The 15,857-nt window shown below is 35.1% G+C and overlaps 1 protein-coding gene and 1 non-coding gene across 2 annotated transcripts in view; both read left to right on the forward strand.

Annotated features, from left to right (window-relative positions):
• Positions 1-15,857, forward strand: part of Atr (ATR serine/threonine kinase) — a 93,623-nt gene that overhangs the window by 68,722 nt on the left and 9,044 nt on the right. Inside the window, exons 36-42 of the mRNA NM_001292057.1 lie at positions 1,258-1,400; positions 4,940-5,037; positions 5,941-6,173; positions 7,242-7,376; positions 8,953-9,153; positions 10,601-10,744; positions 14,593-14,743. Coding sequence (NP_001278986.1) covers positions 1,258-1,400; positions 4,940-5,037; positions 5,941-6,173; positions 7,242-7,376; positions 8,953-9,153; positions 10,601-10,744; positions 14,593-14,743 — 1,105 coding nt within the window. The remainder of the gene's footprint in view (positions 1-1,257; positions 1,401-4,939; positions 5,038-5,940; positions 6,174-7,241; positions 7,377-8,952; positions 9,154-10,600; positions 10,745-14,592; positions 14,744-15,857) is intronic.
• LOC113835230 lies at positions 4,053-4,219 on the forward strand. Its single transcript, XR_003484607.1, has one exon. It is a non-coding gene; the product is annotated as a U1 spliceosomal RNA (small nuclear RNA).

Here is a 15,857-nt window from a genome sequence, read left to right on the forward strand (position 1 = left end):
CAGTATTTATCTCTGGCACACATATGGACTTTGGGAGCCCACTCTACATGGAGGGATGCTCTCTCAGTCTGGACACATGGGGGAGGGCCTAGGCCCTGACTGGGAGACTTAGGAGATCCCCCATGGAGGGCCTTACCCTCCCTGGGAAGCAGAGAGGGGTTGGGGTGGGGGTTTGGGAGGGTTGGTGAAGGTTAGGGGAGGAGGGGAGGGAGAGGGGCTTGGGACAGACATGTGAAGCAAACTTGTTACTAATTTAAAAAAAAAAATTGAAGAAGACCCATCTAAAATAAACTAAGCATCAGAATGAGTAAAAAAAAAAAAAATCAGTGCCAGTCTTTTGCATCCCTAAGCAGGATAGAAAAGCTATAGCTTAGTAACTGTATCTATTGGAGAAACCAGAGACTAACCAGTATACTATATTCATATACAATTAAATAAACCAGTAAAACAGAACAGTTTTATAACCAGACAGATTATAAATTATCATAGAGTACTAAAATTAATTCTCAAGACATAGTACTGTGTCATTTAAATGTTTTACAGGGAGGAAATTGATCCCTTTTTTACATCATGAACAAATCAGCTGATAGTCTAAGCCAGGACTTCCGTTTTAGGGGTGCAATGGGTAGTTGAAATCAGTTCTTGCCTTGTATCTCTGACTCACTTGGTAGTCAGTAATGCAGCTCATACTAGCTTTAAACACTTTTGCCTCAGCAACCTCAGTGCAACATGGTGAGACATGTTTATAAACAAACTAGTAACATTAACCATAGGAAAAACTGTAATTTCTTAAGAGGCTCATATAAATATAATCTGACCTAGCATGCCTGCATAGGTTATGTGCAAGAATGTTTTGTTTGAGGTGGTATTTGGTTTCTGATTGTTGGGGCCGGGGTGGGGGTGGGGTTGAATTTGTGTATGTTGTTTTGAGACAGGACTTTACTCTGTATTCCAAATTGGTCTGGAACTCACTATGTATAGGTATCTCAGATTTGTCTCAAATTTACTGAAATCCTGTTGCCTCAGCTTCCTGAGTGCTAGTATTACAGGTATTACCTGTTACAAGGCAACACTGTTTATTAACACTATGCATTTGAGATTATTGTTTTGATGTCATACTATGTATCAAACCAGAGTTACACACAATTTGAATTTGCTGTGTGCTGCTTACTTTTGATATTTAATCATCTATTAGTACTTTATGTCCCAACCTAGTAAGAGATTTGCTTAGATATGTATCCTATGTCTTTTTCACAGGATGTAACTTTGTTTCTGCCAGAGTGGGAAGATGGGCATTTCTACCTTGCCAAGTACTATGACAAATTGATGCCCATGGTAACAGACAACAAAATGGAAAAGCAAGGTGATCTCATCCGATATATAGTCCTGCATTTTGGAAGGTGAGTATGAGTACTTCATGTTTGAGGTTAAATATGGATGAATTTTATCACACACTATAGCATATTCAGAACATTTTCTGTTTTACCATGCATGGATTCTTTTCTACCAACTTAATTGAGAGAGAATATTTTTCCTTCTTTCTAATGTTTAGTTTACTTTTATTTTACATGTATGAGTGTTTGCCTGCTTGCCTGCATCTAAGTATGTTTACCATGTGCATGTGCATGTGCAGTACTCTTGGAAGCCAGATGAAGGCACCAGATCCCCTGGAACTGGAGTTACAGATTATTGTGAACTGCTTTGTAGGTGCTGGGAACTGAACTTGGATTCTCTGTGAGAACAACCAAAGCTGAACTATTTCTCCAATCCCAGAATATTTTTCTTCATACAGTTTTTTTCTTAGTCTTGAAAAATGTTCTCTCTCTCTCTCTCTCTCTCTCTCTCTCTCTCTCTCTCTCTCTCTCTCTGTCTGTCTCTGTGTGTGTGTGTGTGTGTGTGTGTGTGTGTGTGTGTGTGTGTGTGTGTGTAGAAAAGGTATATGCAGATACAATTTTAGAAAATGAACAGTACTGTGCTGCAGATATAACTTAATAGCAGAGCACTTGAATAGCATGTTTAACAACAACAAATGCTGGACATGGTAATAACTATAATACCAATACTCAGAAGGCTGTGACACCCATCCCTCAAATCACTACATATAGTACTTTAGAAGGCCTTAAACATAATCTGTTTATTTGTTAAATTTAATGGTAATTCAGTATTTTCTCCTAGTCAAATCCTGTAAAAAAAAAAAATTAACAAATAGGGTCATTATTTTGAAGACTAAAAAAGAGCTTGTTTCTTTCTTAGTTTGCTTTTGATAGTCTTGTTATAGCTCAGGCCATTCTTTATTCATATTCCTCTGTCTCAGTGTCCTCAGTGCTAGGATTACAGGAATGCACCACCATGCTTGTCAGGGGCCTATTTTTTAACTAGTCAGAGGATGAAATACAACTTTTTGTTTTGTTATGTGAGATGGGGTATTATGTAGCCCAAGCTAGCCTCAAACTCACTGTGTAGCTAAGTCTGGACTGAACTTCCCAATCCTCCCAATGTAGTTGGAATATAACTTTTAATTTCAGATGCCAGTACATACATACTTGCATACATACATACATACATGTATATATGTATGTGTGTGTATGTATGTATATATATATACATATATATGTATATATATATAGTCATGCTTAGTATTTAAAATTCACAAATTATTGATTTGAGTAATGGCATTTCATAATTCTCCTTGTATTCATGTGCTCTTATTTTCTACTGAAGGATTATAACTTAACAGCAATAAATTTACTAAAATTCCTTATTTTCATGTTTTATTAAACCTCAGTTAAATTTTTTTTCAGTGGTTAAAGCAATATTTATCTACCCCAAAATAGAATAACAACACTTAGCCAAATTTATTTTTCCTGAAGAAATTTCAATTTTTGTGAGATCTAAACTTAATTTCATTAATTTGTTTCCATAGTTACTAATAATTATAAATATTATTGGTTTTCTTAGTGGCTGTGTTATTAAAGAAGAATTCCTGGCTTGTTGGCATTTTGAAATGGAACAAGAAACAAGACAATTATTAATTGAATTTTCTTTTTTTTCTTTTTTTTTCAATCTTTTAATTTAAATTGGAAACAAGATTGTTTTACATGTCAATCCCAGTTCCCTCTCCCTCCCTTTCTCCCCTGCCCCCCACTAACACCCTACCTATCCCCTACCATTTCTGCTCCCCAGGGAGGGCGAGGCATTCCATGGGGGGGGGTCTTCAGAGTCTATCATATCCTTTGGGATAGGGCCTAGGTCCTCCCCTGTGTGTCTAGGATGAGGGAGTATCCCTTTGAATTTTCTTTTCTAGAATCAATAATGAAACAATTTTTTTCTTTACTCATAGTTATGTATCAGGCCCTAAGTATACAGAACATACTCATTGCATTTATTAAATCACACTTCAAAGAAGGGAAGCTACTTTACATTTATTTTGTTTTGGCTGTTACTAGTTTTCATTGTTGATGGTGATTTTATTTGTTTGTGGTGGGGTCATGCCTGTATAGCCTAAGCTGGCCTCTCAGTCTGTTTGTCTTAGTTTCCTGAATGCTGGGATTATTAAATGTACAGCACCACATTTTGATTATACGGCATATTTACAGCTGCAATACTGAAAATTTTGATATTTTTATACTGGTATTTAAAAGTTTTTTTACTTAGATTTCCTCATTTATTTTATGTACCATGTATGTCCTTGATGCCTATGAAGGTCAGAAGAGGGCATCAGATCCTCTGGAAACTGGAGTTATGAATGATAATAAACCACTATGTTGGTGTTGGATATTGATCCCGGATCCTGGGTTCTCTGCAAGAGCAAAAGTGCTGTTAGCCACTGCACCACCTCTCCAGCCTCTATATTTATGTTTTAAAGGAGTAAAATTAGCTATTATGATATATTCACTTAATAACTGAATGTATCTTAAATTATGTTATTACTGCTTTAGTGTGAATGTTCTCAAAAACAGTTTAACTAGGGAATGAAATCTTAAATATATAAAACCATTTACCTATGTAATAGGATTTGTATGCAGATATAAAAATGAATGATTAAAAATTAAAGACTTGCCTGGCAAGAGAGATATCATAATTATAAATATCATGAGTATCAGGAATATGGTTTTCCTAAGATATACTCTAGATGTGCTGACCCCATGGTTTCTCCAAATGTGGGGAAACCCACTGCATAATGTGTGGTAGTGGGCGTTTACATTTATGCTTCTTTCTGGGAATGGATGGAGATATTATAGATGGAGCATACCAGAAATAAAGCAGACACATGTAAAAGTTATATACCTAGGGGAAGTCTGTGGTTAAAAACTCAAGCTACTTGCTTCATGATTATAGATATCTGTTTCATCATCAGCTGTAAAGGAAAAAAACACAAAGAAAAATGCAGAAATATAATTTCCCAGAAATAGAATGCTTAGGCCTGACCAAAGCTTATTGCCATGGAATACAAATGAAAATACAGATTGTAAAGATTATAAGGACCATTTGAAGGACGCATTTAAAGACTTTGACTAACCCTCAAAATATCTATAATTTTTAATGCTAACAGAATACTTTAGCAAGAAAAGATGAATGGAGGGGGGATGACCTACTAGGAAGAAATGTCAGTACCATTGTTTCAGGGGCTAGCGGGTAGTTTGTAGGTTGTTTTCGTGAAGCCCCAGGTTTGATAGGTTTGATAGGTGGCACCAGATAAATGCCCATGTCTGTAGTCTCTGACTTAGGAGATAGAAGCAGAGAATTCAGGGTCTCATCCTCCACTACATACTTAGTTCAAGACCAGAGAGATGGATAGGTGGGTGATACCATAGTTTTTGTCAGAAGGTTGTACATAACTGAATGGTAGTTTCAGATTTTAATTTTAATTAAATTAATTAATTTAATTTTAATTTAAAAAGTTCTGTGCTAATTATATTTCTTGTTTATATAATTACAGATCTCTTCAGTATGGAAATCAGTTCATATATCAGTCAATGCCACGAATGTTATCACTATGGCTTGATTTTGGTGCTAAGGCATATGAATGGGAAAAAGGTATAATTCTTTATGTAAAAACTTTAAAGCACTAGGAAGAATTAAAACTTTGTTATAAAATAACATTTGGCATCACAATCTCTCTTAATAAAAACCAGTAATTAGCGCTGGGCGTTGGTGGCACACGCCTTTAATCCCAGCACTCGGGAGGCAGAGGCAGGCGGATCTCTGTGAGTTCGAGGCCAGCCTGGTCTCCAGAGTGAGTGCCAGGATAGGCTCCAAAGCTAAACAGAGAAACCCTGTCCCAAAAAAACAAAAACCAGTAATTAATTTGATAATTAAAATGTTATAATATTAAAGATATAGAGTAATAAAAGCTACATAAATATGGAAAATACACAGAAGAAAAAAAATGTTATAATGTTGTAAGAAACTAAGTGTTGATGCTGGAGAGATGGTTCAGCAATTAAGAGCTCTTGCAGAAGACCTTAGTTTAATCCCAGCACCTATGTCAGGCAGTAGATCCAAAGCTTCTGTCCTCCACAGATACCTGCACTCATGTTCACACAAACACACACACACACACACAAAATTGAGAAATAATAAAACTAAATCTTATGGAAAGAAAGGGAAAGATAGACTTTTAAAGTACTTGTAATTCAGAAATGAAAAGTGGTAGTCTTTTCAGTTCTTGATAACCCTAACACTTTGCAAGATGTCAGGTTAAGCATGTAATTTACCCTCAGATTTACAACGGATGATAAACAAACACCTCTTAAACCTAAATGCTTTCCCTAGCTACACAAACTGTCTTTCGACAGTGAACTAGCTATGGTCATGCAGATAATTTACTTTAAAATCGGTTTAAAATTATCACTTTTTTTTCCCTGTGAAATGAGTTGATACAGTGATGTTGAGGTTTTTGTTGTTGTTTTCTTGTCTTAAACTTTTTTTCCCCCTTAGGTGGTCGTTCTGATCGTGTGCAAATGAGAAGTGATTTGGCTAAAATAAATAGTGTTCTCACAGAGCACACAAATCGGTTAGCTCCGTATCAGTTTTTGACTGCTTTTTCACAGTTGATTTCTCGAATTTGTCATTCTCACGATGAAGTTTTTGTTGTCTTGATGGAAATAATAGCCAAGGTATTTCTGGCCTACCCTCAGCAAGCAATGTGGATGATGACAGCTGTGTCAAAGGTAATAAATTCGTTAGTTAATTACCACAGTGTCTCCTAACACTTATTACAGCATATATTTTTAAAGCAAATATATAAATATAAGTTCCAGGGTTCTAACCTATATTAAGATTATAACTTTTAAATACTTTCTAACAGAGAAAAGTTTTACCTTGTTTAAATATTTTGAGATATTTACCATATGAAAAGAAGTGACTAGTGCTGAACATGTGCTTTCTTCATGAAGCTTTTAGTAAATAGTTATGATAACCAGTTTTTTAAAGATTTATTTTGTGTGTATGAGTATTTTGCTTGGATATATGTCTGTGCACCTCTTGCATGCCTGGTGCCCACAGAGGTCAAAAGAAGTTGTTGGATCCATTGGAATTGGAGTTATAAGAAGTTGTAATTTGCAAGGTGAGTGCTGGGAATTAAACCCAGGTCCTCTGAGGAAAACAAGTGCTCATTATCACTGAACCATCTCTCCAGCCCTATGATAGATTTCTTTCCCTGAGTATTTTAATTCAGAATACTTAGTCTACTACTAAAACAAGGACAACATTATTAGTGGGTATGTATATATTAATTAGTATATTTAATGTATAAATATTATAGAAAAGTTAATACACAGATTAAAAAGAAAATTAAAATTCAGATTATTCATTAGTATTTTCTTGTAACTTATGTATTTTTCTAATCATATTTTAGCAGTAATTTTAAATTGATAACTTCATATTTTCACTTAAATATTAAATAATTAACTTTAACAGATAAATTGTATTAATGTTCTTTGAAGACACATTAGTAATTGGATAAAATTGTAAAATAGCTTTAACTGTTTTGTTTGTTTGTTTTACTTTCCTTTTTTCTGTTTTGCTACATCTCAAAATATCAATTGTTTCTTCAGTGTAAATTCTTCAGGGAATTCACAATTATAGGATTAAAACTTCTTTATAGCTCTTGATGTTACCAAACTGATTTCCTATATGCTTATCATTATAAAATCTCATCATGAATATTCTTTTAAGTTCATTCTTTCCAATAAGGTTTCATAAATAATTGTATTTACTCTTTTTTTTTTAACTGACAGTCGTCTTATCCCATGCGTGTGAACAGATGCAAGGAAATTCTTACTAAAGCTATCCATATGAAAAAGTCTTTAGAAAAGTTTGTTGGAGATGCAACTCGACTAACTGACAAGCTACTAGAATTGTGCAACAAATCGGTATTGTCACAGATCTTAGTGCTTATCAACCAGTGTTAAATAATGCTATACAAAAACTTATATGTGATTTGAGCTGATTTTCATTAAATTAAAATTTTTAAGTATATCAATATACGTGTATCAAAATGTATCAAATGGTTTATTTTAATATATCTTTTTCTATTCCTCTCATTCCCCATTCTTCATAGTACAACCTGATCTTGCTAAGCAAGGGTTTTACCACTGAGCTATACCTCTATCCCTATATGATTTATATTAGTAAATCTGCTTCTTAAACTTGTTAACATGTGTCGCTCTTCCAGATGTCCTCTACTTTTCTGAATTTTTCTGAAAATATATTTTAATAGTTATCAATGGTTTTAAGTAAAAGATTAAATCAACCATAAAATATGCATTAAATTCAGTCTCTGGTTATATTGCCATATTTTTATCTTTGAAAATTTGTATGTTGGCCTGTATATACGATGGGAAAGAGAATGTGGGGTTTTTGTTTGTTAGTTGGTTGTCTTTTTGTAGTGTTGGATTATTGAACCCAAGTCCTTATGCATAGTAGGCAAGCACTTTACACATGAGCTCTATCCAAAGCCCTTGATTTTCGTTTTTTCAGTATGTATTTCAGTGCACAGGCACTGTGCTGAGGGAACAAAGATGACTGATAGAAAGCTGCCTTGAATTACTGATAGATGTGTAGGAGCATAAGCAGATGTCTGTCATTTGGAGTAATATGTATTATTTTCAGTATACTTGTGACTGAAGTAGGAAGGTAGTTAAAGGAGTGGATCACTATTCTGTGCAAGGAATTAGGAAAAAACAAAACAATGTAGGAGAGATAAAAGTGTGTGGGTGATTGTTAAAGGGAGAGGTTCTTTGTCAGGTAAATAGCTAGTGTCACATGACAAATATCAAACTCCATTAACCATTTCTAGGTAGAAAGATACAGGTGACCCTATTTTTCTCCTCCTCATGAATAAACTATTCTCAAAAGGATAGTTTTTCATTATTTCCATTAATTCTACTTGATCTTTTATGTACTTGACGATAGGAAAAACGGTTATTTTTTGCTTACTTGCCTTGTAAGTGCTTTTCATATCACATGCTTAGTTCTTCGTCTGAAACCTTCATGGCAAAAACCACTTGTGATTCAGTTCTTTTCCTGACCTTAAAGGTACTCTTACTTTATATGGATTTTGTAACTGATGATAATCTGTTGGACTATCCCTTAGTCAAACACACATCACGTTGATCTTTACACTAAGAAATTCAGGTATCATTCTGTTGCCAAATGAGATTTGATAACCAAAAGAAGTTATTTATAGATTTTCTCATGTCTAAAAGTAGATCACTGATTTCTCCTAATCGCTAATCTCCTTCAATCATTACATATTCCTGTGATAGAGGAATTGTTATTTATGAAGAAAAGGTTAAATGAGATGATTAAAAGTCCTTCGAACATTGCACACTACAGAGCAATTGAGATTGTAAAAATTGAAATGTTTATTGTACTTAAAGTTTTCTAATTCAAGGTAAACTCAGAAAAATTGAAATATACTGTTTGTGTTTTTTTTTTTTTTTTCAGGTTGATGGAAGTAATTCCACATTAAGCATGAGCACTCACTTTAAAATGCTTAAAAAGCTGGTAGAAGACCCAACATTTAGTGAAATCCTCATTCCTTTGCAGTCAGTCATGATCCCTACTCTTCCGTCAATTTTGGGTGCCCATGCTAATCATGACCCATTTCCTGGCCATTGGGCCTATCTTGCAGGCTTCGATGATGTGGTAAACTTCAGTTTTATATAACTATAATTTTTAAATGTAGCTAAGCTTACAACTTCAAATTAAGCTAAAAAAACTAAGTGAGTTTATTTGCAAAGGAAATCCTAGAAATATAGAGAAATGGAACTGTTTTGTACTGTGGTACAAAGTTAAGTGGTAATAATAAACACCCTTCATATGCTCATATTTCCCTATGACTATGTTTTTACAATTTTATTTTCTTTTGTCTTAAAAAATGGAGAGCAGATGAAACAAGATAAGTTTGATTTGTTTCTTAGGAGAAAACAAAATTCAGATAATTTTTTTATTGTTTGTGTACATGCATTAATGTAAGAATGTGCCACAGCTCACCTGGTCAGGGAATAACCTCAAGTGTTGGTTCTCATCTTCCACTTTGTTTCAAACAGAGTTTCAGGCCAGGTGACCCATGAGCTTCCCATAATTCTCCTGGTTCTGCTCCCATCTCACCGTAAAGCATTGGATTACAGGCATGCTCTAAACTCGGGCCTTCATACTTGGGTAACAAGTGCTCCACTCACTGAACATTACCTCAGCCCATCCCTGTTTATTTTAAATACACTGCAGGGAATGAGGCTGTGGCCTCTTCCCTGATAGGCATAGCCTTTTCTTCTGTTCCACATGCCCACCCATGAAACATGGCTGAAAATGTATGTTTATTTTAAAGAAACAGTGCTGGAGTACTTCTAGGGGCTTAGGACATTTTAAAACTGTTTCTAGCCAGGCAGTGATGGCGCTCGCCTTTAATCCTAGCACTTGGAAGACAGGGGCAGGTCTGTGAGTTCAAGGACAGCCTGGTCTACACAATGAGTACCAGGAGAGCCTGGTCTACACACAGAAACTCTATCTTGAAGGAAAAAGAAACAAAAAAACCCAACTGTTTTTAGAATCATTTACCTTGCACATTATAATAATCATGTTTTGTTTTTAACTTAAGCAGTATTTTTTTAGTTTACTCATGAGGTAGGCTTTATTTTGGAGTTTTTTTCAAAAGCAAATTACTTTAAATTTATAAGCTTATTCTTTGAACATTTCTATGATGTATTTTCATAATACCTTTCCAGCATTATGGCAAACATTTTTTGCTATGTAAAATTTTGTGAATGTTTTGAAAGGACTACCTGAATATGCATGTGTAAGTACCTGTTTTGCTGACAAAGTCAGGTTTTTCAGTTTGGGGGAGTTTCTTTTTTGTTGTTTTGTTTTTTTTACTTCATATCCATTCCTAATACTTAAGAAAGTATGTCTCTATTATCAGACAACCTTTTTTGACTTCTAGGTAACTAAGGTAAAAGGAAATTTTGAAATACTAATTTAGTATATATTCCTACTTATTCTTTTTTATTATGATACATAACTCGATATTTATAATATTGAAATTTAAACCAAGAATGTCAGCCTTACCTTAAATATAACACTCATTATTTTTTAGGTAGAAATTCTTTCTTCTCTTCAGAAACCAAAGAAGATCTCTTTAAAGGGCTCAGATGGGAAGTTCTACATCATGATGTGTAAACCAAAAGATGACTTGAGGAAAGACTGTAGACTAATGGAATTCAATTCTCTGATTAACAAGGTTGGAAGTGGTTTGCTTTTTTAAAGACATTCTGAATTATTTTCAACATGTGTATGTGTGCATCCACATTTATATGCATATGAGTACAGGTGTCTGCTAAGGCCAGAGACATGAGATTCCCAGGAGCAGAGGTTACAGATGGCTGTGAGCCACCTGAGAAGGGTATTGAGAATCAAAATTGGGTCCTCAAGAATAGCAGCAAGTGCTGTTACCTGCTATACCATCTGTCCAGTCCCATTGTTTTTATTTTAGAATTAGGAAAATAATTGTCATAGTAATGTGGACTTCTCAGTAGGCAATTAGATCACTCTTGAAATACATGTTTTCATTGTTCTCATTTTTTAAATTTATTTTTTTGTTTTATGTATGTTGGTATTTTGCCTATGTGTATGTCTGTGTGAGGGTGCCAGATTCCCTGGAACTATAGTTGTGAGAGTTGTGAGCCACCATGTGGGTGCTGGGATTGAACCCTGGTCCTCTGGAAGAGAAGCCGGTGCTCTTAACTGTTGAGCCTTCTCTATCTAGGCCTCATTTTCACCTTTTTGTGATAAAATGTACATTATATAACTTAAGTATATATTTCAGTGCCACTGAGTATATTCACATTGTTATGCAACTATCCTCACCATACCTTTCAAAGCTTTTATATTCATATTCCAAATTGAAACTGTCTGTTAAACCATAACTCACCATTTCATCTTCCATCCAGTCTTCAACAACCACAGTTCTGTTTTCTACCTCCATTAGTGTCACCACTTTGGGTACCTCACATAAATGGTCCTTTTGTGACTGGCTTTTTTCCCTCAGCAGCATGTCTTCAAGATTCAAAATTTCCTCCCATTTAAAGTTGAATAATATTGTAATTATGGAAAATCCTGTATCTTCCTTATCTATATACCATTATGAATGTTTGAGTTTTTCCCATGTGATATTTTGAATGAATATACCAGTAGCTGTTTAGGTCCTTCATCAGATTTTTGGATATATACATAGATTTAAATTATCTACTTCAGCTAACTTTTAACAATTATGATTTTGTGTATAGAGAAGAATATAAGACATTAATGAAAGAAAACATTTTCTGTTTAATGGTTTTGTTTGTATAAGACACACCACTTACCTAGACTTATTTAGGCTTTCTATTTTCAGTGTTAGAAAAAAAATCAGGTTCTGTATATATGACTTCACTGTTCAGAAGTAATCATTAACATTTTTTTGCCATTCTTTTGGCAAGTGACTGCAATCTGTCTCAAAGAAATATGGAAAATCTGGTTCAAGACTTATTATTAGCCAGGAGTGGTGGTTGTAGCACCATTTAGGAGCCTGAAGCAGCAAGGTTTTAACCATAGATAGACCACAAAGAATTTTGACCTTGACTTAAATGTAGCACTCACCATCTTTAGGTCTCTGTTCAGAAGCCAAAGATCTCTGTTCACAAAAAAAAAAAAAAAAAAAAAAAAAAAAAGTCAAATACACCATGATATGTAAGCCAAAAATGACTTGAGGATTGTAGACTAATGGAATTCAATTTTTTTGATTAGTAAATTTTATAAACAAGACCCAGTCTCAAAATAAAGTCAGTTATATAGTCTTGTCTATTTTGAATTATTCTTCAGCCAGACATAACTACATAGCATAAACAGTTATGGGCTGGAGATGTTGGAAAGAATGCTGAGGTCTGGGCTCAGGATCCCCTCCCCCCAAAAGACAATATAGACTGTGCTTGCTGTAACCAAATATAATTTAAAAGTTAATACTATATAGTCATTTTAAAGGCAATATGGTGAGAAGTTTCACTTAAATGGTGGATATTTCTTCATAGATGATTAGACCATTAATACCAGGGCTCCTTCAATGTTTTTCTGACTTAAGTGTCAATTGCACTGGCTTTACTTTGTTAACTTAGTTGTAGTAAGTTTTAATACTACGTTAAAGCTTCTTGTTAGCATCGTCAAAGAAAATATGAAAAATTTCTAACCATGATCATGTTAGTTGTAGAGGTTAGACAATGATTTGTACATGTTTCCTACTATTGGTGACAGTGACCTTTTTTTCTTTTCTTTTCTTTTCTTTTGTGGTTTTTAGAGACAGAGTTTCTCTGTAGCTTTGGAGCCTGTCCTGGAACTAAACTCTAAGGAGGCTTCGAACTCACAGAGATCCACCTGTCTCTGCCTCCCAAATGCTGGGATTAAAAGCATGTGTCACTACCACCCTGCTGACAACTACTTATTCTTAAAGGTTTTTTTGTTTGTTGTGCAAGTGTAGGGGTGCCTCTTTTGTTTTGTTTTTTGTTCTTTTTTTACTTTTTAGTTTGAGATCCCAGATTGTCCTTGAACTGGCTATGTAGCTAAGGGTAACCTTGTAGTCCTTATGGCCCTGCCTCTACCTTTCAGTGCTGGGATGTCAGGTATATACTACCAAGCTTGCCTTCAATGGTATTTTTTGGTAACAATGGTATAATTGTGTTTCTGAGAGGGACAGGTCAATTGTTAGAGAAATGTTCTAAGTTTCCTTCAAAAAGTTCCAGAATTAAACATTCTACTGTTTGTCCTTACCTGGTATAACAGGATTCATCAAATGAGCCATAAAGCTTTCTTCTACCAGATAACTTTGAAATAAAATTATTATAATTAAATGTAAGAATGTGAAAGAAATTTTGATATCATAACTCATGCTTTTTTCTTATGTTGTTACTATAGCTTATTTTTTGATATATTGCATCATCTTCTCTTGCAGGGAGCATTGTCAGCCCAGATGAGAATTTAAGCTATATATATTTATACACAGACTTACATGCATTATAGGGTTTTCCTTTAACTTTTTAAAAAATATATTCTTCTCTCATGTAGTACATCCTAACTGCAGTACCCTCTCCCTTCTCCCCTCCTAGTACCTCTCTCCCATCACATCCCCTGTCCCCCAAAACCTACTCCTCTTTCCCTTCAGAAAAGGGTAGGTCTCCCAAGGATATCAACCAATCATGGCATGTCAAATAATAATAAAACTACGCACTTACCCTCATTAAGTCTGAACAAGATGAGCCAGTAGGAGGGAAAGGGTCCCAAAAGGAAGCAAAAGATTCAGAGACAGTCCCCCTGCCCCATCTTCTACTGTTAGAGGAGTCCCACAGGAACACCAAGCTACATAAACATAGCATATATGCAGAGGGCATATTCAGACCCATACAAGCTCCCTGATTGTTGGTTGAGCCACTATAAACTCGTATGAGCCTTGCTTAGTTGATTCTGTTGGCCATTTTCTTGTGGTATCTTGACCCATCTGGCTCCTATTGTCCTTCCTTGCCCTCTTCTGCAGGATTCCCCAAGCTCTGCCTATTGTTTGGCTGTGGGTCTAAGCCTCTGCTCCCATCAGTTGCGGGATGAAGCTTTGATAATGGTTGATTATGCTAGGCTTTTTTTTTGTTTTAAGTAGATAGTATGATTCCTTATGACTTTCAGAGAGGAAGGTAAAATAACAGTAAGTATTTCTTGTAGTTTTTAGGTAAAATTAAACATTAGTCTCTGCATAAATACTTAACATTAATGATATCTGTAATGCAGTGGAAAACAATAGTATTTTTTGTGATGGTTACAAATACTGTCTTTCAAATATGATATTCTGTTACATTCATAGTAAAGGATTAAAAAGAAGGGATTCCACAAGGCATTTTAAGGTTTAGAAGTAGACTAGGAACATGACCCTATAGCTTCCTCCTCTTTCAGAATTATTCATTAAAGGCCTCCATCAGCACTTTTCCTAAGAAGTGAACAATATTTAGGTACAATATTTAGATTTGGCATATCAGGAATTTGAATTCCATTTTTTTTTCATTTCTGTGTTTTTCGTAGAGCTTAAGAAAAGATGCAGAATCACGTCGAAGAGAACTTCATATCCGAACATATGCAGTTATTCCACTGAATGATGAGTGTGGGATTATTGAGTGGGTGAACAACACTGCTGGCTTGAGACCTATTCTTACCAAAATATATAAGGAAAAGGGTATTATATTCATTTTTACAGTAGAAGTGTGTGCTATGGTTTAGCTACAAATGTGAAATAGGAAAATAATAGTTTTTATTATATCAGTGCTCATGTTTTACCTAAGCCTAGTGAACTTTATATTCTATATACAGAAGCATGTAACGTATTTTTTCTTCCCTTTGAACTCTTTCTTTATTCAGTGTGAAAAACTTTTGAGGTAGCTTACAAAAAAACTTAACACTTTATTTTTCTGAAATATTTGTTAGCAATTCTGAAATAACTTTATGGGCCTTTAGCAAATAAGTAAATATTCTATGAATAATAAAAGATAGTTTTCTCACTATCAGAGAAAGGAAAGTATTTGGTTATATTAGAAGGCTGTCCTAACTTGAGGTAACTTTAGCAAAAATATTTTTTTTTCTTTCCGAGACAGAGTTTCTCTGTGTAGTTTTGGAGCCTGTTCCTGGAACTAGCTCTTGTAGACCAGGCTGGCCTTGAACTCACAGAGATCCGCCTGCCTCTGCCTCCCAGGTGCTGGGATTAAAGGTGTGCGCCACCAATGCTTGGCCTTAGCAAAAATAATATAGCTCTTAATACCTTGTTTGAGACAGGGTCTCATGTTGCTGCCTCTAGAGGCCAAGATAGATGACCTTGAGTTTCCAGAAATTCTCTAGTCTCTGCCCACCATCTTGATCTGGGAACACTGGGATGAGAAATGAGCACTTCTGCATCCAGCTTTCCATGAGTTCTGAGGGTCTGAACTCAGTTCCTCATGCTTATGGAGCAGACAGTTTATCCTCTCACCCCATCTCCCTGCTCTAAGTCTCTTTTTTTCTACTTACAAGAATACCAGTTCTTGAATTATTGAATTATAATTCCACCTCAATGAGCTCTTCTTCACCTGGTTCTGTCTGCAAAAGCCATGTTTCCAAATAAAGTTACTCTAACAAATTTTTGGAAGGTTGTTATGTTTTTTGAGACATGGTCTCACTATGTAGCCCTGGCCATCCTGGAACTTGCTGTGTAGACCAGACTGGCCTTGTACTTACAGAGATTGTCCTGTCTCTGCCTCCTGAGTGTTGGAATTAAAGTCATGTGCCACACCCCAGCTAGTTAACATACTTTTTAAGGA

The sequence above is a fragment of the Cricetulus griseus genome, chromosome 4 (assembly GCF_003668045.3).
Source record: "Cricetulus griseus strain 17A/GY chromosome 4, alternate assembly CriGri-PICRH-1.0, whole genome shotgun sequence".
NCBI lineage: Eukaryota > Metazoa > Chordata > Mammalia > Rodentia > Cricetidae > Cricetulus > Cricetulus griseus.